Source organism: Eretmochelys imbricata, chromosome 2 (genome assembly GCF_965152235.1).
Source record: "Eretmochelys imbricata isolate rEreImb1 chromosome 2, rEreImb1.hap1, whole genome shotgun sequence".
In the NCBI taxonomy this organism is placed as follows: Eukaryota; Metazoa; Chordata; order Testudines; family Cheloniidae; genus Eretmochelys; species Eretmochelys imbricata.
Window position 1 is genome coordinate 11,803,816 of NC_135573.1, and position 26,539 is coordinate 11,830,354.

Sequence of the window (26,539 nt, forward strand, 5' to 3'; positions counted from 1 at the left end):
TGGCAGTATAATTATGCTGATATAGTAATGATGATAAATTTCCCCCTGTAGAGGAGCCCTCTAGCTCTGTTTTCCCCTTTTAGAGCTATCTGAGCACAAATAGAATTCCTATTCATCAGCTGGAAGCTAAACTGCTTTGTTTCACCTGTTTCTAATTTCGTCACTTTCTTGTTGTATGGAATAACAACGTTATGTTAAAAGAAAAGGAGTACTTGTGGCACCTTAGAGACTAACCAATTTATTTGAGCATAAGCTTTCGTGAGCTACAGCTCACTTCAATAAATTGGTTAGTCTCTAAGGTGCCACAAGTACTCCTTTTCTTTTTGCGGATACAGACTAACACGGCTGCTACTCTGAAACAATACATATACTGTGATCTTCATTAGTGTTTAAGGGCGTTGTCATGGTGCCTAGTGTGGGTCACAGCTGAGAATGCTCAAACCCAGGGCAGACTGTCAGAAAATAGGGCAGTCACTCCAAATGGTGGTATAGTCCATCATTAGATTTCACCAAACCAGTAATAAAAGGGTACTCCCAGATCACTATACTAGTTTACCACAGAGTACAGACTGTCCCCTTCGCATTCTAGCCCCTATTACCACTCAGGCAAACTGAACTTTACGGTGTAAGGCTATTAAAACTAAACACACCACACATTAGGTTCTTCCAAAAGAGCAGTCACTCACCCCAGGTCACTGGAGTCATCAGGATTTCACCAAAAATATTAACTTGGGCTTGAACAGAGACTGGGAATGGCTGGGTCATTACACAAATTGAATCCATTTCCCCATGTTAAGTATCCTTACATCTTCTTGCCAACTGTCTGAAACGGGCCATCTTGATTATCACTACAAAAGTTTTTTTTCTCCTGTTGATAATAGCTCATCTTAATTAATTGGCCTCTTAGAGTTGTTATGGCAACTTCCACCTTTTCATGTTCTCTGTATGTATATATATCTTCTTACTATATGTTCCATTCTATGCATCTGATGAAGTGGGCTGTAGCCCACAAAAGCTTATGCTCAAAATAAATTTGTTAGTCTCTAAGGTGCCACAAGTACGCCTGTTCTTTTTACCAAAAACAATGCTATTAGCCAATCTTTAGTAAACTAACTAAACATTTATTAATCAAGAAAATGAGTTATTAAAAATGTTAAAAGCAGATAATACGTTACTGTTGAATCAGAATATGAATCCAACTGCTAGCCAAAATATCCCATGTCTGCTAATTCTCCATAAGTTTCTCAGAGTCCTTCCATAAACCTTACAGAGTGTACCAGAATGATTTTTTTTTGTGTGGGAGGGGAATCTCAATCCAATGGCTCAAATGCACCCTGTTTTGAGTTCAACAGATCAGAGATGGCAGGATTGTTCCCAATGCTGCCACTTATAGCTGCAAACAGCTCAGTGGGTGTCACTGGCACAGCATGGGTTTTCCCATGACAAAGATAGGTAATGGGCAAACTGTTTGAGAATCTCTGTTAAACCAGTGACCCTTGCTTTGAAGTTAACCTTCTACTTCCCATTCATACACAAATAATCCAGTCAGATTGATTTACATAAGGTAATTGCTGGCCATTCATTATAACAGGGATAGATAATTGAAAACAATACAGGTAATATAATTAGTTTCATGCAGTATATACATCTTTGATCTTAAGGTTGATTGAATACAGGATACAGACAGAAGAAAACAATATCATCTACATTTTCCTTGATCTCTTAGCAACACAAATGAATAAGCTGGTGTCCTCTAGCCCATTTAACATCCCTTTGATATTCACACAAATTGAATTGGTCTGATTACCTTGCAGTGCCTCTTGACATGCCTTTATGCGCGACCTGGCCTGTTAACTTTAACCTGCGATTGGTTTGTTAGCATCAAAGGAGAATCAAGCACAGATATTTCATCCCAGTGTTTGGTTTTTTTTAAGACCAACCCTGGGTGGTACATTATGGTGACCAAATAGCAAGTGTGAGAAATCAGGACACTTTTTTCAGTGGGGTATAGTTGTGTATTTAAGACAAAGCCCCTAATACTGGGATGGTCCCAATATCATTGGGACATCTGGCCACCCTGTGGTACATACATACAGATGATGTGGCTTCACTGGGAATGCTGTACTGTGTGGGCTGTCCCAAGCTAAACAGCGGTGATTCAGTAGTAGGCTTGTTCCCACAGAACCATCAGCTAAGCAGTGTCACAGCCCTTTGGATGAGATATAAAGCTGGGGCTGACTACATGTGGTCGTGAAAAGTTGCGTAGCACTTCTAACAAGCTGAGGTGTGAAGATTAGTCCTAAACAACCTTCAGGGTTAGGTTTCACCTGAACCAGACTTTGCATTGCTTTGGGTGGCTGAACAAATATTTCACACTACTCACTGAATTAGTGTGTCATAGTAGTTAATAGACTTAGTGGTCTGGCCATCAGCTCAGGGTCACTTCCGCTGCTCTTCAATAAAATAGTCTTCAAGAGGACATGTAAGCTTCTCAGGGCAGAGACTCTTTGTTCTGGGTTTGTACCATGCATAGCACTCCGGGATCATGCTCTGTGACTGGGGTACCTAGGCATACAAAGTGATTATATGGTTTCAATATGAAACCAGGTGAAATTCACCAATATTGACTGAGTGTACTGGTTCTGTGGCTGTCCCTCCCCATCAGGCTTGGCGGGAGGTCACTCTCTCTCACTATGTCATACAGTAAGGGGTGGGGGTGAATTAGCAGGCTAGGGGTCTCTGACTCTCTGGGCAGGGCAAAGCAGCACACAATCTATGGCCCGGCCTCCTGGCTGAGGCAGGCAACCATCTACAGCCCTGACCCCAGGGCCGGCCTAGATCAAATGGCACCCAAGGCAAGGAACAACTTTGGGGCCACCCCTCCATTTGTTAAAAAGGTACTCAAAATGGTTTTTTATTGCATTTGTAGCCCATTTAATGACTTTGATGCATGATTTGCATGCCTGATTTATCCCTGTCATAAAGACAATTTTGCACATTAGGATTTGTAAGTCTGTATTTATTCATGCCGTATATATGGCAGGGAGAGGGACGTTTCCTCTAAGTTTATAGAATCTCTTTAATTTTAAGAATAACTGAAATGTACTAACATGAAGAAAATGAACTGTGCACCAACATTGGGTGGATCAGTATTAAACAGTGTTACAGTTGGTGACAGCCTTAGAATGTTAACCCTAGTCCTTTAATTCAAAAGGTCGCTTTTCTCGCCTTTGCCCTCATGCACTGAAGATCAGCATCAGAAAGATCCAAAGACAGGCCCAATGGCATTTTCAAGCGATAAAATAGCAAGCTATGTCAGTCTTTCATTGGCCATCGTCTTTCGAAGATATGTTTTAATGAGCCTGGGCGCCGAAGAGCTGTGCTCACCACTCGCGACTGTGACCCGCAGGGTGAGCAGAATCCTCAAAGCTATTCAGACATTAGGAAAAGTGGAGAGTGCTTCCCATGTTGCAAAATGTGACGGATTTTGTCCCATTCAGCATAGAGGTCTTTATCATTGACATCCGAATATTCCCCATGTTTCAGCATCCGGTGAAGGTCCGTACAATTGTTCAAGAATGTTTTCCTGTCCGCCAGCAGCTAACAAAGGTCATAAAAACCCCACCGATCTATTTGTGGTGTTTCATTTGTCCAAATCTTTCTTCAATGGACACTTGAGTAGTGTTAATGTGTGATCAAAAAATTTCCTCCTGAATTTTTCTTCCAAGATTTCCATCACCTCATCTCTGCCCTGGTAACCGGACTGTCTCTTCTTCTGATGAATATGAGTCTTGAAGACAGGCTCGACTCCTAAGTTTTCCACCATTTCTTTGCCAATAGTGATTGGCATCTTCAAATCCACTGTCTCTGTAGGCCACAATGCAATCAAGGAAGCTTTTTATCAAAGTAGTAGTGCTCATGATGTCCATATGGAATACCTGAAACATTTTACTTCAAACAGTCTATTTTCCCTCTTGTCACTATCAACCAAAACAGCACCCCGAGCCCAGCACCTGCCCCCCCAAGCACTGCATCGCAGGCAGTCCCCTGGGACGCCTGCCCCTAAATCCAGTCCTGCCTGAATCTCTGGGCAGGATAGCGCAATGAGCTTTCTTTGGCTACAGTGTTGGAGCTAGAGCAGACAGCAAACACAATCGGAGGCCCTGTCACACTGTGCTGGGCAGAGCGGGGAGCAGAATCTCGCCCAGCCTCTTGGCTTGGGCAGACCACAAACAAACAAAGCACAGGCCTTCAGGCCTAGGGTGAGTAGGCTGCCACCCCAGAGCTGGGGTCAGAAGCAGGGGAGGTAGTGGGACCCAGGCCCACCATACTCAACCAGGTCACAGCCCAGGACCCTAAGATTGGTGGAGGGTCTTGCCACTGGGTGAGGGGGAATCCCACCAAAACACACTGACTCGCACTCTGGCCACACAATCAGACTAATGTTTGGTTTCCCTGAGCGACTTCCTACCCCTACCTAGGACTCCATTGCTCACGGAGTCTCTCGGGGTACTCATCTGGCAGCAGTCCCAGCAGCTCCTCGGGGTACTTGTCTGGCAGCATCTCTCCCTCAGAGTCCTCCTCCAGGGATGGGGGTTGGCACAGCTTGGTTGCTGGTTCAGGGGCTGGCAGTAAGGCAACGGCATCTGACTCCTTCCCTAAATGAGCTACAGGCTCCACCTCTTAAACTTCCTGTTCCACCCCTCCACTTCCAACTCAAGGCCTGCCTGGCTCCATCCACTAGGGGCAGGAGAGTGTTTCCTCCCCATCAGTTTTTTGAAATTCAGAGCAAAAGTCCAGGAGTGCAAACCCCATATGTATCCAAAGAGAAGGCTTACATGCAAACCAGAACTGATGAGTTTAGCTGAACTCTAGGATTAGGAACTAGAACCTTTTGGGGACACTGCCAGCTTGGCCCGATATACTGCACAGAACTAAAGAAACATTCACAGAGTCCCCTTTCTCATAGTACATGGGGTATATCCACAGGGTGTGGATTCTTCAGGGGCTCGCCCTGCTTTGGCTGTCAAAAGATTTGGTCAAGAACACAGAGGGGATGTTTCCAGGATACAGTGAAATCTGCCAGGCCAGACTGATGTTGAATTGCATGCTTTATGATATATAATCCACAGCTTCTGGAGTTATGTGATTGAGACACTCTCCACTCCATTTACTGGTTTGTTCATTTTTTAAACAAATGAAACTCTCTAGCCCTTATGGCTGTGGAGAAAAGCTTGAAAACATGAACTCTAAAGGTTCAAAAGTCAGAAGACACAAATAGACACCAACATGTATTTTCTAAAATTTCATGATTTTGGGAGGCACAGTTCATAATTTTTGAATGCTTGGAGAGGGCAATACTGCAGCATTTGATGTTCAGCACATTCGATACTGATTCCTTGGAGGCTTTTGCCATCTACCCAAGAGGATATGTTGAATTGGCCACCTGTAGCCTCACTTCCACCCACCCACCCCTCCAACACATTCTTTTATGCGATGTAATTTTTTGTGGCATCACCACCCGTGCTCTCCGCGTGGGCTGAATTTGGACTCCAGTGGCCTTGCACGCACGGCTGAAGCCTTTGGCTCCCGGAGCTGCAGATCTGCCTGGATCTACTTTCAAAGGCAACACATACATGACAAGTCTTTCTGTGAAATTTGTACCCAGATCAGCTACAGTGTGGCCCAGAGTCCTCAGGAGAAGGCAGCTGCACAGTCTCACTCCGCCTGGCTTTGTCACGGTAGCCTGTGGATGCTGGATGGCTGACCTATCCAGCTGAGAATAAATCAATCAAGCCCTTCCAAGTAGAGTGATGTGCCTCAGCTATGCACACAGGTGAGCTGCCGGGGAAGGGTACAGTGTTGTGGCTGCCACCCGCTGGGCCGTGTGCCCAGAGCCAGTGCACTGGGTCATCCAGTGACTATTTCACAGCAGCATGAAGCCACTTAGATGTTGAGTTGGCCGCTCAGGCAACGATTAGCCACTCAGAGAAACCTTGTAGTTCTGAGATTGAACACACTTAACCAGTTACCATCTTCCTTCAATTCTCCAGGGAGAGAAAACCTTCCAGACAGAGGCTTCAGACCCAGCACAGCAATCCCTGGCTGAAAGAGCTCTGCTTCTAATTGCCTTTCTTTAAACCTGCTCTGTTTGCCTCCGAGCTTCCTGCACACAAGCAGTGTGTTCGTATAGAGGCAGACACAAGCAAATTAGCCTGGAAGCACAGAGGCCTTGTGCTGCATTCCCTGCCCCGGTCGTGCTATTTATTCCTGTGGGTTCATGTGCAAATTAATTCTGGACACTGCTCCCTTAAACTGGGCTAATTACACCAACCCTCTCAACAATTCTCAGCAACCGAAAGGGGTTCTAGCTTGTGTGTCGGGATGGGTGGGTACAATATAAAATAAATATGCTCTGGTAGGAGAAGGGAGTGGATCTCTGCCAAGATGGCTTTGGCATTCAGAAGGTTCATTGGTGGGTTTTAATGAAGAAAGGAAGCATGGGCTAGTGGTTAAAGCAGAGGACCGAGTCAGGAGATGTGGGGTGCTGTTTCGTGTTGTGTGTCTGATCTGAGATTGTACTGCTTGGACTGTGAGTCTTCCAGCAAGGGAGAGACCCTGCTGCAAGACAAATGGACCACAAAGCAGGCAGAAAGCAAAATAAATACTGAGGGACTGTTGTAAGACGAGGAGAGAGAAACTTTAATGAACAACTTAACATTTTGGGGGGGGGGGAGCAGCCCAACTATATAGCACTCAGCTCGCTTCTGCTGGGAAGACATTTTTTTTTCCTGTATATGTGTGGGTGGGGGAGTGAATTAAATCACTGTCGGGGGCGTGGGAGACAGAGCAGGGTTTATCGTCTAGAAGAAGCTCCTTACTTACACATACACACAATATTTCCTGGTACTGTGGATCATCCTTTTCCTCTTTCCCTTTTGAATTCAATGCAGTTGTAAGATGATAACTTACAATCATACCATTTATATAACACCTTTAACCCAGGTGGATGCTAAAGCGCTTTATGATCTTTACCTCTGGACAATGTACCTGTCAGACACCAGGATATTGGTCTTCATGCCTAGGGGTTGGAGCAGGAGTCAGACCTATTGTTCGGAGCCCAGGGTCAGAAGTCATGATTTAGAGCAGAGGGCCAGAGCCAGGTAACTTGGAGTAAGGCGACGGCAAGGCTGGCCCAAGGCTGAGCTGAGTCTAAGACCTGCTATACCCTACAGACAGCACAGCGATAAGAAAAAATCCACCCCCCAAGCAACATAGCTATACCAGCCTAACCCTCAGTGTAGACAGTGCTACGTTAGTCTCCCATTGACATAACTACTGCCCCTCGGGGAGGTGGATTAACTCTGCCTAGAGGAGAGCTCTCTGTCAGCGTAGAGTGTCTTCACTAAAGCGCTGATGCACTGTTGTAAGCATAGACCAGCCCTCAGGGCAGGAACAAGCAAGAGCTACCCCAGCCATGAGTGAATGCTTTGAGCAGCCAGCCAATTGCTGCTGCTGGTGCCCGGCTTAAGAGCTGGTCTGCAGACTCTTCCCACCCATCAGGGAGCCCACTACAGGCCAGCTGTGCTCCTTACGTTGCCTGGAGACTGTGCCATAGGCCCAGACCCCTGACATAAGAATCACTTTGCACTTTGCTCAGTTGTAATACAGAGGCTCTGGCTGCACCTACCCACTTCCAGTCACAGTTCCTGGTAATGGTGCTGACAACGTTGTCCCTTCTACTGGCAGCGGAGGGGAGGACAGTACAATTCCTCCCGGAGCTCACAGGCGCTTGTGGGGTGCATTCTCGCTGCACCATCCCCTAGGATAATGTAGGGTGCTGCCCTCTGGGCTTGGGCAGATTTGCTGCCTGGAGGGATGGACAGGATACAACACAAGGACAGGGTCCAGGGTCTACCTCCTCACTGCCTCTTCTCACCCTTTGGAGGGTGGGTGGTGTTCCTGGGAGTGCAAGTGATTGTGTTTGTCAACTGCATGGGGTGTACAAGGGGGGAGATTTATTGTGCCCCCTGCACACCTTCTGTGACCGGGGTCCTAGTGGGGAGCCAGCTGTGGTCACTCAATTAGGGTGAACTGCAAAGAATGGGGCAGAGAATCCCCATAAAGCTGGTGGATATTCCAATTCTTAGATTTATCAAGCCAACATAAACACAGCTTCTTTATTACCTTACTGGTTACTCAGAAGTCCAAACAACACAGTTCCCTTAAAGCGATCCAGCCTCAGGCCTCCATCCAGGTACCCACGTCAAATATGATGAAAATCTCTGTACATTTTATCTCATCATATAAAAGAACAGGTTCTACCAATCCCAAAGGATCGGACACCTTTCAGGTTAATGGATGGTTCAGATCTTACCCAAATACACACTACAGCCAATTCTTAGTAACTAAAATCTAAAGGTTTATTTATAAAAAGAAAGGAGAGAGCTAAAATTGGTTAAAGGAATCAATTACACACAGTAATGGCAAAGTTCTTGGTTCAGGCTTGTAGCAGTGATGGAATAAACTGCTGGCTTAAGTCCAGTCTCTGGAGTACATCCACAGCTGGGATGGGTCGTTCAGTCCATTGTTCAGAGCTTCAGTTTGTATTAAAGTTCCTCCAGAGGTAAGAAGCAGGATTGAAGACCAAATGGAGAAGATGCCGCTGCCTTTTATAGTCTCTTGCCATGTGGCCAGTGCTTCCTTTGTTCCAAACACAAGCTGCCCAGCACATGGCTTGGAAGCCTTAGAGTTCTCCTGCATGCCTTGCTGAGTCACAAGGTGTATCTGCCTTCTCTCAGTGGGTCAGTTGTATGGGCCATCAAGCAGGCTAGGCAGTGCTGATGCCAAACTTTCCAGGGGTGTCACCCAGAAGCATAGCACAAGTTTGAAATACAGAGACACATATCTATAACTCATAATACAAAGGTGATGCAAACATATAAACAAGACTATCATATCTGGCAAATTGTGACATTTCTGCAGATACCTTACATGGCATATCTGGCTGATTACTTTGTGGGCGTTACCCCAGCAGCAAACATTTGAAATCCAGGTATAGAGCCAACACTTACAACTTTAAATACAAAAATGATACATGCATACAGATAGCATAATCTTAACCAGCGAATCACAACCTTTTCATAGACGTCTTACTCGACAACCTTTATACAATGTTTGCTGCAAATATATAACAGTGGTTGCAACAATGATCTATGGGGTCATATTTTAATCAGACAATGTCACACCTTCCTATGCTATTTTATCCAGCTTTTTACCAGACCCATCACCTCAGTATCTGAGCACCATATTCCACACCACTGGAGGGGAAGCAGGGAGATCCCATCTGGGCTATCATTGTTAGCCGTGGTTCTTTTTCCTGCTGGAGTTGGATTCGGATTGTGCACATTGCTCAGTAGCACTACACAGAGAGATTTCAGAAAGAAATGAGAACTGCCTCATCTACTAAAGCTGCAGGGAGGGAATGATCTCAGTGCTACAATACTCTGTCATATCTCCTTCTCCTAGGAATTGTACCGCTCTTGTTTGAAGCAATTGCTGTATTGTTACTCTGTCAGTGCCACCACTATAATTAAAGTGAAAGGTATAAGTGTCTTTTCTATTAATTTGTTTTCAAAGAGGTATTTCACTTGAAGTATCAGCTCATTCTGCGAGGGAACATTGTAGAAAATTAACTTTGCAGGAAATAGATTGTTTGTATATGTGTAATATACAGGGAGAGCAGGGAGGTGGTGGCTTAAGAAGCCTTTTAAAAAGAGGAATAAAAAAAAAGTTTATTTTAGACTGATTATTCAAAATTTAAGGAGAGAAGGTGATAAAGGTAGCACTGCCTACTGAAGACAGTGTGCAGCATCAGCCAGCCAGAGATTTAAACAGGACATGAAATATCAGGCATTGCTGCCCAGCAGCCTCTCTGAATGATCAAGGAGCAGTGCTGATGCGGCCAGGAGAGTTCCTCTGAGAGCCTGGCAGCGTTCCGGACCTCATGAAACCTGTGAAGTTGGGGTTTTTTTAAGTTTTCATTCTCATAAAACTCTTCCCTCTTAATGTACATCTGTGGTTTACAAGGGAACATTAAATAAACAAACAATTTTAACTACCAGCGAGTGAAACCTTGTGCTATGCCAACAATAAACGTACTTATTTGAAACTAATACTTGCTTTGCTTCCAGAACTAACAGGAAATAAAATAAAAACAGGTAGTAGTATCCAGAGCTCATGTTTTGATATATCACAAAACAAACAAAAAACAGTCTTGCCTCTCAAGCATCTTGAGTTTTGATGGAAATCCAGGAGAAACAATTAATGAGTAAGGTCTAAATTTGTCACACTGAGTTTTCCCATCCCTAGGCAAGAGTGGTGGTGGCGGCTGAGATAAAGGAGAGGTAGATCACTGCGGAAGGAAGAACTAAATCTGGGGAAAATGACCAACTGGCCACCATATTTGGGATCGAGAAGAAATATACTCCCAGGTCAGATTGGCAGAGACCCCTGGGCGGTTTGCATCTTCCTCTGCAGCATGGGGCAAGGGTTTCACTTGCAGGTTTAAAGTTGATCTGAAGACATTAAGAAACGGAGAATCCGTCAGTTCCTCTGGTAGATTGTTCCAAAGATTGATCAATCACACTTGCTGTTAAAAATGTGTCCCTTATTTGTAATTTGAATTTGGCTGGCTTCAGTTTCCAGCTATTGGTTCTTGCTTTGCCTTTTGCTGCTAGATTAAAGAGCCCTTGAGCCCCCAGCATTTTATCCCCCTAAAGGAACTGAATGCCCTTCTGGAAGATATATTTTTTTTAGCCAAACAAAAGTTACGTTTTAGTCAAAACACAAGTTATTGAGCTCAATACTGGGGTAACTGGGGGAAATTTAATGGCCTCTCTCCATACAGGAGGTCAAATGATCCCTTTTGGCTTTAAACTGTATGAATCTGAAAAGCCCAGGGAGAGTGCTGCAGAGCAGATGATTTTAGGAAACTGGTTTCCCTTGTAGATTGGCAGCAGGGGTTGGCTGGTTTTGAAACAAGATGCATCTAGACAGGTTTCAGAGTAACAGCCGTGTTAGTCTGTATTCGCAAAAAGAAAAGGAGTACTTGTGGCACCTTAGAGACTAACCAATTTATTTGAGCATGAGCTTTCGTGAGCTACAGCTCACTTCATCGAATGCACACAGTATGCATCCGATGAAGTGAGCTGTAGCTCACGAAAGCTCATGCTCAAATAAATTGGTTAGTCTCTAAGGTGCCACAAGTACTCCTTTTCAAGATGCATCTATTCTTCTGTTCTACAGACTGTTTGGACATTTAAGAGCTAGTTGAAGTTTAGCTTTGGCAACCTAGGAAGGAGGCAGTTTGTTTCAGTACAGATTTTATTTCTTTCTGGCACTTGTCATGCGTATTAGACACTCAACTCTGCAGAGCATTTCCGAGGAGCTGTATAAAGGATTGAGACGTTCATACAAGGTTTGATTTAGTGAAAACACTGTTGCAAGTGGATTTCTTGTTTGTTGATGAAAATGATCACATTTGCCTCAGATCTTGGATAAAGGCTGCAGAATAACAGCTGTTGTCCTGCCTTTCCTCTAATTCCACCTCTGGAAATAGCACTTAAACTTGAATGCCAGCTGGCACGGATTGATGTGCTGCCAGATTGGCGCTCAGTTCTTTTGGACACAAGTGGCCAGGCTGTTAACTTGCAGGCTTAGTTTTTTATAGCTAGGGACTCAGTCAGTATAATAGCTTGTCCATTCCCAGTAATTTAAAGCAGGCTAAACTGTGCGAAAGTACTCACTGCTTTTGTGCCAGCCTGAGTTGTTTTACAGCTGAGAAGTGAAAACTAAACTTTTTTTCTTTGTTGAACATTTGAGCTCTTATCTTGGGTGGAGACAGGTGGGACATGCTGTCATGTACTTCCATACCAAGTGTATTCATCATAAGATCCTTTAATGCTCTGCCAGGTATGGCTAAAGTTAACTTAAATAAGGTATATTGTGCACAGTGCCACCTAGTGGCCGAACCGTGTAATGCAGTTTAGCATTCCATTTCATTTCCCCCTTTCAGTCCTACATTCCTGTCTTTGAAGGTTAGTACAAAGCAGTATGAAAGTGCCGTACTGGTTTTCTAATTACATGACCACGTGCATAACAACTTGGTCATCTGGCTGATCTTTAGTTGTCATGACTGGCTTTGATCAGTGTGGAATCTTTGAGTTATCTTCTTGTTCTGCTCTGTTGATTGTTCTTTTTGAAGGACAAACTGCAGATGCTGACAGATTCTGTTGAACTCTCCACAGTTGGTCTTGATTAAATGTGATCAGAGCACTGCATTTCTTTTGTTCATGATAGCTGAAGTTGTCCATCCTTTTTCTCCATCTGATTGGACATGAACATGGTCATCAGGTTCTATTCTCAACGGTTCTATGAGTGTTGGGTGTTGTAAAAGTGCTTATAAGCTGCTTTAGACTTTTTATCCAATTTGATGTCTGGCCACTTTGGAGACCGAACTACTGTTTCAACTTTGGAAAAGATTCTGAATTGTCTTCCCATCAGGAGTTGTGCTAGACTAGATCCAGTAGCTGCTATTGGCGTTGAGCTGTAACTCAGAAGAGTAAGGAGTGGCTTTTCCGTTTGTAGGATTTCTTTGGTTGTCAGTAAAGCTCTTTCAGCTTCTCCATTTGCTTGTGGGTAATGTAGGCTGCTATAATATGATCAAAGTCTTATTTTATTTGGAATGACTTAAATTCTGCTGCAGTGAATGGGTGATCCATTGTCCATTCCTAGTTGTTCTGGAATACTGAAGTGAGCAAAATTGCACTTTAGTTTCTTGATAACACTGGAACATGTTATGTCTTTCAAGTACATTATTTCGACATACCTGGGAAAACAGACCACTGTGACCAGGTAATGATGTCTTCTGAATTTGCATAAATCTGCACCTAGTCTCTTCCAAAATCTCTCTGATAAGGGTGTTTGTTCACTGTATGGTTCAGCATTCTCTCTTAAGTTGAGTTGTCTTAAAAAATCCACCATCAAATCCTCCATTGAGTTCTTACACCTTTCTCACTAGGCCCATCATGGTTGCCACACTGCAGCTGAGACTGTTGTTGGTCTGTGGTCCTTTGATCACATACACTCTGAAAGCCATAGCTTTTGTCTTTATATGTTTTTTTCTGCCCGTTCAGTTCAGAATATCTTCAGGGCTAGTCAGGTGACTTCAGCATTGGGAGTGGTTAAAGATAATTATATGTCCCTTCTAAGATGACTGTGACATCAGCTCCAGAGTGAATTTTAAAGTCAATAATCTTTTCATGAATATTCAGTTTAACTCTGCAAACAGGCTCTTTATCATCACAAGTGGTAGATCTCAGAAACAATGGCTCTTGATTGTCTGTAATATGAGCCAACTTCCTGACTGCTTTATTGTTGCAGACAGCAGCAAAATGTTCATATTTCAAGCATTTATTATACCATGTGTCTCTTGCTGGACATGCATCATCTACTGGGATATGACTTTTTCCATACCTTGTGCATGTAGCCTGGAATTTGTCCTTCTTACCCTGGGATTCTCTCTTCTTGCCTCGGGGGCTTATGATAATGACATTTAATTGTCATGCTGATTTTCTTTAATGCCTCTAAACTAGTTTCTTGTTTTTCAAGTTTGGCCAGTTGCTCTTGGTTTTGCTGTCTCACCAGCTCAGACTGCTTTGCTATTTGAAAAGCTGTGTGCAGAGTTAGATCTCTTTTCCATTGGAACTGTTGTGCAAGATTTTTATCTGTTACCCCAATAACCAGCCTGTCTCTGATGTTTTCATTTTTTGCATTCCCCAAATCAGTTTTCAGCCAATGTATGCATAGGTCTTATAAAACGTTCAACATTTTCTCCTGGTCCTTGAATTCTCTGGTGAAAAAATGCTGTCATAAACCACATTTCTCTGAGGTATAAAGTATGCATCAGATATAGCCAGAACCCTTTCATAGTCATCTTTGTGACTGTCTCCAGTAAAGTCATAGAGTTTAAAAATATGCTGTGCTTGTTTCCCCATAGCATAAATTAAAGATACCTGCATATCTCCAGTTTATTTGTGGAGCTTGGTAGCAATGTGAAATCTTGCAACATATTGTTTGCAATCTGTCCATTCTGAAGGTTTGTCAATGCTGAAGTTCTCTGAGGCATTGAAGAGTGGCATGTCGATGAGATACTGCCTTCTATGTTATAGAAGCCTACGGAAGAGCTCCTAAGAAGGAAGTCAGCACAGGAAGCAGCCTGGAGTGAAGAATGAAGCTGCTGTTTATGGTGGGAGTTGATAACACTTCACAGTTTAAGACCTTAGGGATGGGACCCATGTGAGAGGTTGGGCATTGGCTTCTCTGTGCCTCAGTGGTGCCACCTTGAGGTAGAATTCTGAGACCCTTGCAACCAGATGGTGGAGGAATATTTATGGCCCCTGAGAGAAAGAGGCAAATGCTAGCTACAACTGGGGAGAAAAGACACAGGGCTGTGGCCTGGAAAGGACTAAGGACTTGGTCGTGCCCTGCAGCAAGTAGTGAAGGTTTGGGCTGGTAGTGTTTTCCTTAAGAGTCTTATTTACCCTGCCGGGGGAGGGCTTTTGAGTTTGAAGGAAAGGGAAAGGAGGCAGGTGTCAGATTTCCTGGCTAGTCTTAACCTGCTTTAGTCACAGCCTGTTGTTTTGGTAACCATCAGTACACGAAGCCCTGCAGGATGTCATTTTGTACTGACAGGTTTCAGAGTAACAGCCGTGTTAGTCTGTATTCGCAAAAAGAAAAGGAGTATTTGTGGCACCTTAGAGACTAACCAATTATTGGTTAGTCTCTAAGGTGCCACAAGTACTCCTTTTCATATTGTACTGAGAATCAGATATACACACAACTAAGAGAGAGAGAGAGAGAAGTGCTGATGAGTATTGTTCCCAAAAGGGAATTTCATGTTGGAAGGTCAGGGAGTCTTGAGTCCAGCAAGTGAAATGTACTGCAGTTTGAGGGAGCACCTTTGCCTATAGGAGAAAAGCCCAGTCCCTTGGGAGGAAGATGACAGTCTTAAGAATAGAATAATTGACCAGTGGATATTAGTTCTGGCCTGTTTGGCTGGAACAGTTATGCACACAATAAAAAGGCTAAGCTTCTATCAAGTAATTTTTTTGCAACAAACAGTTCACCTAACTCTGCTTGCAACCTTCCCAGTTAATTAAAGGCCACAGCATCTCGGAACTATACTGCAAAGAGCACTGTAAACTACAGGAGAGTCTGATATGTTTCCATGGGGATGACCTCTCCTCTGCCTCTCTCTTTCACCTTCTATTTTTCTTCCCTCTTTATTCGTTCGAATCAAGTACAACCGTGGCCCCTTCAGAGGTTGTTCTGAGAGATAAGTCAAGTCAAACGCATGTTATGAAGGGGAGTATTAACTTCACCTCGGCTGGAATCAGAAACCAAACCCAGGAACTTTGCCTCAGAGGAAACCATGATAATTACAAAGTAACTCATTTTTAAACGGTAATAATTACAAAGTACCACACTCCTGGGTTCTGGCAGCCTAAGGGCATCGTTGCAGGTGGGGCACGGTACTGAAACTAGCATTAGCTGCGCACGTGTTCATCCATTAAAGTGCCATTCTACTGTGGAAATAGGACTGCATGGTTCCATGCTGGGGGTGTCTCGTGGATTCTGTATCATATGTGGTCCATTTGTAAGTCAGGAGGTGTCTTACGTTTGGTATGCTTTCCCCAGCTCTCCCTGCCTTCTTCTCCCATCCCAGGAAGAAATAGTTTCTGTCCCTCTGAGCAAGGAAAGGGGGTTTCCACTTCCATTTTCTTTTTAAGAATCAGGCTAAAAATAAACTTTAGGAAGCAGATCTTTAGCTGCTATAAATCCAGTTAGCTCCATTGACAGCTGGGGGTCTGGCCCTATTTCTGTGTATTGGTACAGGCTAAATTTTATTGTTTTTATAGTAGAGGCTAGAGACCTCAAGATCAGGCCCAGATTGTGCTAGGTGCTGTACATACACGGGGTCTGTGCCCCGTGGAGCTTACGATCTCTGTAGACAAGACTGACAAAGTCTACACTTTGTAGTCCATGTCTACACTACCAAGTTTGTTGACCAAAGTAATGTTGACATCCAAAAGTCTACATCATAAAAATCGGAATTTCATGTTCACACTTGCTCCCTCTGTCAGCAGATCACATCCACATTGGGGCACCATCATCGACAGCATGAGCAATGCACTACAGGCAGTGATGAGTTGCCAAAATCTTAATAACTGGTTCCCTCCTCACCCCATGAGGGGGTCGTGGCCCCCCCCCGCCCCCTGTGACCTCTGCTCCATCCACCCCCCTTCCCTGTCCCCTGACTGCCCCCAGAACTGGGCAGGAGGGTCTTGTGGGCCACTATAGTGGGTGCCCACCCTGCCCCACCCCTAAGAGCCAGAGGGACCTGCTGGGGGCCGAGGTGGGGAGTCCTGGCGGTGCTTACCTGGGGCGGCTCCCAGGAAGCATCCGGCAGGTCCCTCTGTCTCCTAGGGGTGGGGGAGCGTAGCTGGGGGGGAGCAGGGGGAGCGGCTGCTCCCCCCATTGATCACATCAAAAGTGGCACCTTAGACACAGACTCTGTGGGTGCTCCGGGGCTGGAGCACCCACAGGGAAAATTTGGTGGGTGCAGAGCCCCCACCGGCAGCTCCCCGCCCAGCGCCCGGCCCCAGCTCACCTCCGCTCCACCTCCGCATCCGCCCCTGAACGCGCCGCCCCGCTCTGCTTCTCCACCCCCCCCTCCGGTTTCCCGCGAATCAGCTGTTTGTGCGGGAAGCCAGGGGAGGCTGAGAAGCAGGTGGCGGCTTGGCGCTCAGGCCCAGGGAGGCGGAGGCAGAGGTGGAGGTGAGCTGGGGCGGGGGGCATGAGGAGGGCCGCCTGCACCGCAGCAGGAAACTGGGGGGGCGCGCAGGGGAACCGCTCCCCGCCCCGGGAAATGTGGGGGTGGGGGCGGAGAAGCAGAGCGGGGCGGAGCGTTCAGGGGAGGAGGCAGAGCGGAGGTGAGGTGAGCTGGGGCCGGACGGGGAGCTGCCGGTGGGGGCTCTGCATCCACCAAATTTTCCCTGTGGGTGTTCCAGCTCCAGGGCACCCATGGAGTCGGCGCCTAAGTCACCACTTTTGGCTGGTTGTTAAATTTAGAAGCCCTTTTAAAACCGGTTGTCCCTCGCGGAACAACCGATTCTAAAAGGGCTTCTAAATTTAACAACCGGCTCCAGCTCACCACTGACTGCGGGTACCTGTCCCACAGTCCAGCTCGACACCGACTGTGGGAAGGTGGAACAGCTTGAGGCGCATCTTGGGACCATGCTAAATGTCCTGTGATGTGTTGCTTTCTGTCCCAGCATTCCATGGGCTTCCAGCTTTCTTTCGCAGCATTTTTGCAACAGCCCTTTTTTGCGGTGCACCCCCACATCTTTGTGAGAAGGAATGGATCCCACAGTGCTCTCCTATGCTCTGCTAAATGTCATGACGACATCGCGGATGGCAGTGCAGTTAATCGTGAAGTTTCTAACAGAGTGCACTGAATGCATCCAATGAAGTGAGCTGTAGCTCACGAAAGCTTAAGTTCAAATAAATTTGTTAGTCTCTAAGGTGCTACAAGTCCTCCTTTTCTTTCTTCTAACAGAGGAAGACTCACAGGTGCCCAGCATTCTGCGTGGTATGGATAGGAGCAACTTTAGATTGCTTTTGGCATTCACAGAGCAGTTGCATAGGGTAGACCATCGCTTTTGGGCTTGGGAAACAAGCACTGAATGGTGGGATCATATCACCATGCAGGTGTGGGATGAAGAGCAGTGGGTACAGAACTTTTGGATGTGGAAAGCCACCTTCCTGGAACTGTTCGTGGTGCTTGCCCCAGACCGGCGGTGCAAGGACAGCATAATGAGAGCTGCCCTCTCAGTAGAGAAGTGTGTGGCAATTGCTGTGTGTAAATTGGCAACTCCAGACTGCTACCGATCGGTCACAAATCAATTTGGAGTGGGGAAGTCGACTGTTGGGGCTTCGTTAATGCAAGTCGGCAGGGCAATAAATCACAATCCTGTTACGAAGAACCGTGACTCTGGGAAATGTGCATGAAATAGTGGACGGCTTTGCAGAGATGGGTTTCCCTAACTGTGGAGGGGCGATAGATGGCACACACATTCCAATTTTGGCATCGGACCTTCTTGCAATGGAGTACATTATTAGGAAGGGGTACTTCTCCATGGTGTACCAGGCACTTGTGGATCACTGGGGGCGTTTCACTGACATCACCATGGGGTGGTCCAGGAAGGAATATGACGCACGCATCTTCAGGAACACCAGCCTGTGCACAAAGCTGCAAGCGGGGACTTTCTTTCCAAACCAGAAGATTACAATGGGGGATGTTGAAATGCCCATAGTGATCTTGGGAGACCCGGCATACCCCTTACAGCCATGGCTCACGAAACCTTACACGGGACACCTGGACAGCAGTAAGGAGCGGTTCCATAACAGGCTGAGTAGGTGCCAGATGACAGTTGAATATTCCTTTGGCAGATTAAAGATGCATTGGCAATACCTTTATGGCAGGTTAGACTTTAATGAGGATAATATTCCCATGGTCATAGCTGTGTGCTGTACATTGCATGTTCTCCATGAAGCTAAGGGAGAAAGGTTTGCTCAGGGATGGAGTGCTGAGGCAGACCGCTTGGCCGCTGATTTTGAGCAGCCTGGGCTATCAGAAGGGCCTAGAGGGGGGCAATTTGAATCAGGGAGGCTTTGAGGTAGCACTTTGACAATCAGCCCCAGTAATGTAGATCTCTGTCAAAGGTGCTTTAATGTTACAGTTCTCCTAGTAGGCAATGGTGACATTTCAGGCCTTATATTTTAGTAAGGAAATTATTAACGTGCCCACGCATGTATTGGTAGCACCATGCTCACCTGGGAAGATGCTTTGAGATCTCTCGACGCTGAGCTAGCAGGAAATGGAATTTCAAAAATTTCCAGGGCTTCTAAGTGGGAGGGGTGGATGATTGTTTACCTGGCTGCAGGGCAGTAGAGTTCAAACTGCTGGCCACAGTGGTCAGGATGGGCATTGTGGGACACTTCCTGGAGGTCAATTAAAGTGATGAAATCAAGCGTGGTGTCTGCATTGGCACTTTGTCGATAAAAACTTAGAGGAAAAAGACGTAAGTCTCTCATTGGGGTGGATGTATTTTGTCGCCAAAACTGGGCGTTTTTCCCAACAAAACTCGCATTGCAGTGTGTACACATTCACTGTCTGGCCCTCAAAAGGCAGTTTATGGCATCAAAACTCGGTAGTGTAGACAAGGTCTATGTAGAAGGATGTCTCCTGTTGTTTGTTTCACCTGTTTGAGGTTCCTTTGTCTCCCCTTTCTGCTTGATGGTTCTGTTTACTGCTTAAATGCAAATTAAAGTAAGCACACATTCCTTTGTTTAGGTCAGACCTGTTTGCCAACATCTGTTTGTGTGGGACTGTGGGGTTTGGAGCATGTGTTAATAACACCATATAGGGGACTCTTATAACTTCACATACAATGTTACCACACATATTTTACCTGGGCAATACTGACCAGCAAACTATGAGTTTTCAAATTATACCTTACAAGGCATACTTTGTACAAAGATTATTACAATAGTGTGTAGGCTCTGAATATGGGGGTGTATTCTGTCACAGCTGACTAGCACTTCGGGACAACTGAAGACCACCTCCCCCATAAATCTGTGTCAGGTTTTACTCCAAGACAAGTCCATGCTGGAAGAAGGCTTTTTAGAAGTTTAGGTGCGTACCTGGATATCTCTATAGTGGAGACATGTTCAGTACAGCCAATAAACTCATTGATACTCGTGTCTTGAGGCTGGCAGCTTCAATTCAAAAAGCCTAGATGATAAGGCCTTCAGTGCCACTTTGTTCAGAGCTAGTAGCTCATTAGTTAAAAAACTAAGGATAGTTACAGGAGAATATATCTCTCCTGATGAAAGACAGCAGTGTAATTAAAGGACTGGGGTTGATTGCATAAGAAGGCAATTAATAAAAGATACAGTGGCCAAATTCTGCTCCCATTTACAGTGGTGTAATCCACTGAAGTAAACTAAATTACCACAGATTTACACTGATGTAACTGGGATCAGACTCTGGCCCCTAAACATGTGTTGTTTAGCTAAATTATGATGAAAGGGTAAAGAGGAATTTTAAGCCAACTGCAAATAGTTGAAAGGTACAAACAGCAAACTCTAATCTGTTACACAGGTGCAACTCTCACTGAAGTTGCTGACAGGTGGATCTGTGGAAATGAAGGCAGGACTGGGCTTCAAGGGGATAAGGAATTATTAAGGTAATAGTAGGGGTGTGTCTCACTAGGAAAGAAGCAACAAAATTGAGCAATGTAAAATTTTGTCTTGATATATGGAACAACGTCCCGGCTTGTAGAATAGTCTGTCAAGGGAAGTACTGTAGTAGAAATGCCATAATTTGGTTCATTTTAAAACTGCTCTGGATAACAGCACATTTTCTAGTATTTTGGTTTTGTGGGGTTTTTTTCTGCTATTTATCAGCATAATTGGGAATGTAAGGAGTCCTTGTGAGATTTCTGGAATTTGCTCTTACAGCTTGGGTTGGAAATGCCACAAGAACAGCCTGTTTTGGAGTTTGGGGGCCTTTTGCTTCTATCCAGAGCCCAAAAGTGCCTGAAACTTTTTTTAAAAAGTGAACTGAAGATTTTGGAACAAAAAAACCAAACCAAAACAGAATGGGTCAAGCTATGATGAAAGGTTCAGGGAGTCCTCTTACCTAGATCAGTCCATCCATCCCTCTTCCCATTAATTGTGTTCCTCTTGTTCCAGAGCAGGATTAATGGAGAAGAACACGTACTGAATAAAAAAGCATTCCAGAAGAGGAACACACAAAGAAGTGTGATTGTCAGTAGCAAATCTACAGTCTTACAATTCTGATCTTGGAGCAGTGCTGCAGTCCCAAGACAGACTTACCGATAAGATGATTATGCTTTGTGGTGATGTTCATTGTACATTAATGATTGCTAAGAGATATCATAGTAGTATGAGGGATTGTTTTCAGTACCTGTTCTAGAGTGTACATTTTGTCCATTTCATAATGGGTTTGGCTTCCTTTAGGGAACAAGTGTACAGTAACCTCTGCCACTGAAATCAATGATGGTGATCATGTTTTTTGTTTGTATCACTCCTAAACTGAGTATACCTTTTTAATGGTCAAACAAAGAAAGACAGGTCCCTTCCTTAACAATTAAATCATTGAAACGGTGCATCGTGTAATGCAGCAGTGGTTAATAATCAGCAAAAGGTGCAGGGAAAGATATATGAGGATGGCATTACAACAGTGGAAGGCCAGGGGATGTGTTTATAGTTGTGCATACATCTGGTGCAGATGAAGCAATAGTATCTGTGTTAAATTCCCACCTGGCTGAACATTAAAGTGTGGAATGAAAAATAGTAGCATGGTTTCTAATGCCCAGTCTGGTGTGCTCATTTTTCATATTCTCGTTAAACAGACTCCTTGAGCTATATGTCCCATTGTTTAGAAGAGTGAAATTAGCTATTGATCTAGGAAAACAAAATATAAATAAAAAGTTACTTTAGATCTATGATAGGAAAGAGGTAGATAGGCAGGTACCTAGATGGATGGACCCAAAGATCAAGTTGACACCAATTTGGAGCTTGAAAAATGCTGGACACCGGTTGGGTATTGACGTGATTTTTACCAAATGCTATTTGGCACTGGGCTTACCTGGGAGTGGTGTTCCAAGTCTTCATTTTGCTCAGCAGTGCTTTGTGGATGAGCAAAATAAAGGAGCATTGGGAAGTAGTTAAAGCCCAAATTTTTGGAGGTGAGGTAGCCAGTGGATATGGTACTGGACTGAGGTTCAGGAGACCTGGGTTCTGGATCTGGTTCTGCCACTGACCTGCTCGATGACCTTGGGCTCGATGACCTTGCTCACGAAAGCTTATGCTCAAATGAATTTGTTAGTCTCTAAGGTGCCACAAGTACTCCTTTTCTTTTAACCATAATAAAGGTTTTACTGACTGGAAGGTGGTTCGAATTTTGGCATCTGTATTTCACATCCCGAGGGGAGTATTTCAGTGGGATAGATAGATACTGCTTATATTTATATAATTTTCCATTGAGTGACCAAGCTTTCATTTATAGTCATTGCTTTTTTATTCTTGTTCTTTGTAGATGTGCTGTGTCCAAATGTCCACGTGGAAGGAGATCGATTTAAACACACCAATGGAGAGACTGATGAAATCCCAGGTAATCCCAGAGACTTCCCTTCTGCAGTGCCTCTGAGAATTTTAATAACATAATAGTGTAGGTCCTATTGAAATGTTCTGACTTTGTCATGGTTTCCTTGCCTCTTGGCATTTCCTTAATGTAACATATATCCAGTGACATATATTTGAAGCAGCAATGCTGGAAGAGACCTATTAGTTGACTCATTTGCTATGGAGTGAGTATAGTTGATTTAGGGCTAGTGACATTACAGCTTTTCTGGGAGTTCTGGTATGTCTTTTCAGCCAGCTGTGGGACTGATTCTGTCACATGTGAGCGTAATTTGTACCCCTTTTATAGCTTATTTGTGGTGTCATGAACTCCTGTAGCTGAAAACTGGCCCATCAGGAGAATTCCTGGAATGTTTCTGTCTGAACCAAGAAGTCTGGTCACAGCTATGGAGGCCACTAGCATGGCCTGAAGTTGGGAGGTGATATGGGGAGAAGGGTACAGGATTTGACAGCCCTGGTAGTCGTTGATGCTCATTTCACCTGAGGATTCCTGTTAGAGAGGTGTCAGCTCTGTCTGTGCTATTTTCAGGCTGCTTGTATCCATAATGGTGGGGTTTCATCTAGCCCTCTGTCAACACAGGGTGACAGCATCCTTCCTGTTCTGTGGACTCCTGTAGAAGGAATTCCCCATTCATCTGTTCTGACATGTATTTTAAATTTGGCAAGGCTCTATTCTGTCACCCGTGCTGGAATTGTCTCTGCAAGTACCCCCACTGATATTAAATTAGACTGTTCACAGTGTAAGCTGCTGCTCATAATAAGCCAGAGGATTAGCACCCATCCCCTATGTAGTATCAGCTGGGTAATCCTTCCCAACACATAGGTGTTGTAAATGGCAGCACATGTCCTCCAGTTTGTATCTGACTGGTACGGTGGGTCACTTGTTTAATAAAACCCACCCTTCCCTTTTATGACTTTTTAGTGTTGAGCATTGAAAAAGTGAAACATCCTTTTGTCAATCACTTTGGGTCCGTTGGAGTAGTTCCCAGGTAAAATGAAGTTAGTTTTCAATGTTAACTTTCATTTTACTCATCTCTCTCTGACTGACAATAAATCAGTATTCCGCATTTCCACTTCACAGATGACAGATGACTTAGTTCTTCCAGCCGTATTGATAGCACAGGACAGTCATTTACTAGGCCAACATTTATCTCTTAAATCTAAAGTTAAAAGGTTGTCAATACTGTATAGTGACTTCACAACCAGATTGTTAAAGTCACGGATTACAGCAACTTCTAGCTTTTTTCTTAATACAAGGTAATTCTTAGAAGTAACTAGATAGCTTTTCATACTCTGAAGCAACAAGGATTCTTTGCTCTTACTGTGATTCAAGGGATGGGACAGTATTGGACTAATAATGTTCCAGCACTGTGCTCGGGGTCACTGTGCTGTTGGAGGTAGATGAGATGTAAGCAGGATGGATAAAAATCAGTGAATTAAAAAATCAAATCTGGTTTTTATTTAAATACATTTTTCCTTTTAAAAAGAAACCTATTTAAAACTAAATTCTGAAATTCTGACACCATAAGTTAAGGCCTAAACTTATTATAATGTATTAAAATAATTTAAATTAAGTAAAAAAAAACATATTCAAGCAGCATATGTTTGCTGCCAAGTTTTAAAGAAAGTCAGATCAGTGAACTGGAGGAAGTCACTGGCTAAGCACCTGGAACCAGAGATTGTTGAAATGCTAAACCAGCTTTTGACAGAAGGGGTCATAGGTGTTGGAACTAGGGGTGCTGGGGGTACTGCCGCACCCCTTGGCTTGAAGTGGTTTTCATTATATCCAGGGTTTACAATTTGGTTCAATGGCTCTCAGCAGCCCCACTATAAAAATTGTTCCAGCACCCCTGGCAGCGGTCTCTTCAGTAGGTGCAGACTGAATATTTTCTTTATTTCAGTTTATTCAACTAGTCCAGTGAAAATACTAGTTCATTTGAAGTTGAGAAACAAATTGGAATGGAAAAGGCAGCAAAATTTGTTTTCCTCTTCCAATCTATGAATAAAACTGAATGTGAGAGGAGATCTACTAGTTCTAAAATCGTGAAGGACATGATGACAATAATCAGATCAGTTCACTAACTGCAGGTAATACTTTCTTTGTTTAATTAATAAATAAACGCAGAACATGTTTTGATAAACTTTTTTCACTTTTGTATCCAACACATTTAAGGTAGTTTTATTTAACTAATACAAACAAATTGAAAATGCTTTTTGTGCATTTTAATTGAATTCCAATTTCCATCCAAAGGCAGCTTGACCCAGATCATGACTAAAAAGATAATCATCTTCTAGTAAATAAGAAATACATTTATCATTTTCTGACATAATAAAAAATGTAAAAATTAACAATCTGAATAAATGTATGTTAAACTATATAACTGCTTAAATAATGTGTGTCCTTCTAGTTACCAGAAAGTAACAATTTGTACCTACCAATGAAACTCAACCTTTCTTTAGGAATATAACGAAAAATTACAAATGCAAAACAAGATTAAAATCTATTTAAATCAAAGTGTCCTGCTTGTGGATTTAAATCAGTCCACCTGGGACATCAGACGAACCTGGTGTCCATATTGGTCATTAAGGATCCCCTAGCAATTTTTTGCAAGATTAGAACGCAAGCTTTAGTGTCTTGCACAAACATCCATGTGAAAAACGACGTCCTGCCTTCCAAAACTATCATGGCAGATTCAGCGGCTGTGGTATTCTTTATTTCCTGTTCTGAACTAGTGTATGGTGTTGCTCTAGGATGCTAAAGAGCTGCTATGTTGTATCCTGTGGGCGGTTGTGTTTCAGTGGGGTACAATGCACCAGATCTCTCACACGTATGAGAGAATGCCAGCTGTAGCATCTCTGCAGAATTCAACTGGGGCAGAATGGCCTAGGGAAAGAGCCTGTTTCTTTGGTAACCAGGGTCCCAAATTGTTTAGGGCTTTGAGGTTAACATTCCATCTGGAAAATTCTTGGGAGCCAGTGGTGATCCTGGTGTAACGTGTGTAAGAAAGCTGCATTCTGAACTAACTTCAGCTTCTGAAGGGTCCCAAAGTGCAGCCCCATACAGAGAGCATTGCAGCAAATCTAACTCTGAGGTGACAAAGGCCCTGTATAACCGTGTTAAAGCGCGACACCTCTGCCTTCCCTTCTGTCTCTGTTTTGTGCATAAGGGGGGTGGGAGTAATGGAATTAAGGAGGAGGAGGGTGGAAACAAATGTGTGTGGGCAATTTTTTTATCATCTTATTATTACACAGTGCACTCTTAGAAAGGACAACACATACAGCTGTTGCACAGAACACCATCAACGGCAGGCCTGAAAAGTAGATCCATGACAATGCATTATGCAGTGACCTCACCACTTTAATGAATTTAAGTGTCTGTGATCCAATAAATTGAGGGGAAGCAGAGTTTTGTCTGAGCACAGGAACAGCAGGTTGTGAAATCCCAACAGGTGAACCTACCCCCAATGGTGGTGGAGTGGGGAACTTGGAAAATAGATCAGGCCAGTTAAGTTTAAAGGATGATAAATTTTTTGCAATAGCATTCAGTGAAGACTGCAGTATAAACAAACAGGATAGGGGGAGGGAAGGTAACCAACAAAGGAAAGTAGTGAGAGACACTTGAGGTGGTAGGCCTCAGCTGTTTAACAGAGCACAGTAACAGCTCATAATACTTGACGATTACTTTACTTTAGTCCAGGAAGTAAAGAATACCAGATGCAATAGAAAATGCAAAGGGAATGTAGGAAAGAGGAATGGGCTCAGATCAGGACACTCGGAAGAACACCTGTTACAGTAAATGTCAAGGGATTTAATGACAGGTTTCAGAGTAGCAGCCGTGTTAGTCTGTATCTGCAAAAAGAAAAGGAGGACTTGTGGTACCTTAGAGGCTATTTATTTGAGCATAAGCTTTCGTGAGCTACAGCTCACTTCATCGGAATGCATCTGATGAAGTGAGCTGTAGCTCACGAAAGCTTATGCTCAAATAAATTTGTTAGTCTCTAAGGTGCCACAAGTCCTCCTTTTCTTTTTAAGGGATTTAATAGCACTTAGTATTTTTTAGGCAACGTATAAACATGAAATAATCCGCACACCATCCCTATGTGGTAGATAAGTAGTAGTCTTATTTTACAGATAGGGAAACTAAGATGAGAGGGCTTATGTGGCTTGTCCGAAGTTGTTAGAGTCA

The 26,539-nt window shown here is 44.0% G+C and overlaps 1 protein-coding gene across 1 annotated transcript in view; it reads left to right on the top strand.

Moving 5' to 3' along the window:
- Positions 1-26,539, top strand: part of COL22A1 (collagen type XXII alpha 1 chain) — a 296,104-nt gene that overhangs the window by 40,573 nt on the left and 228,992 nt on the right. The window contains exon 3 of the mRNA XM_077811037.1: positions 22,250-22,324. Within this exon, the coding sequence (XP_077667163.1) occupies positions 22,250-22,324 (75 nt within the window). The remainder of the gene's footprint in view (positions 1-22,249; positions 22,325-26,539) is intronic.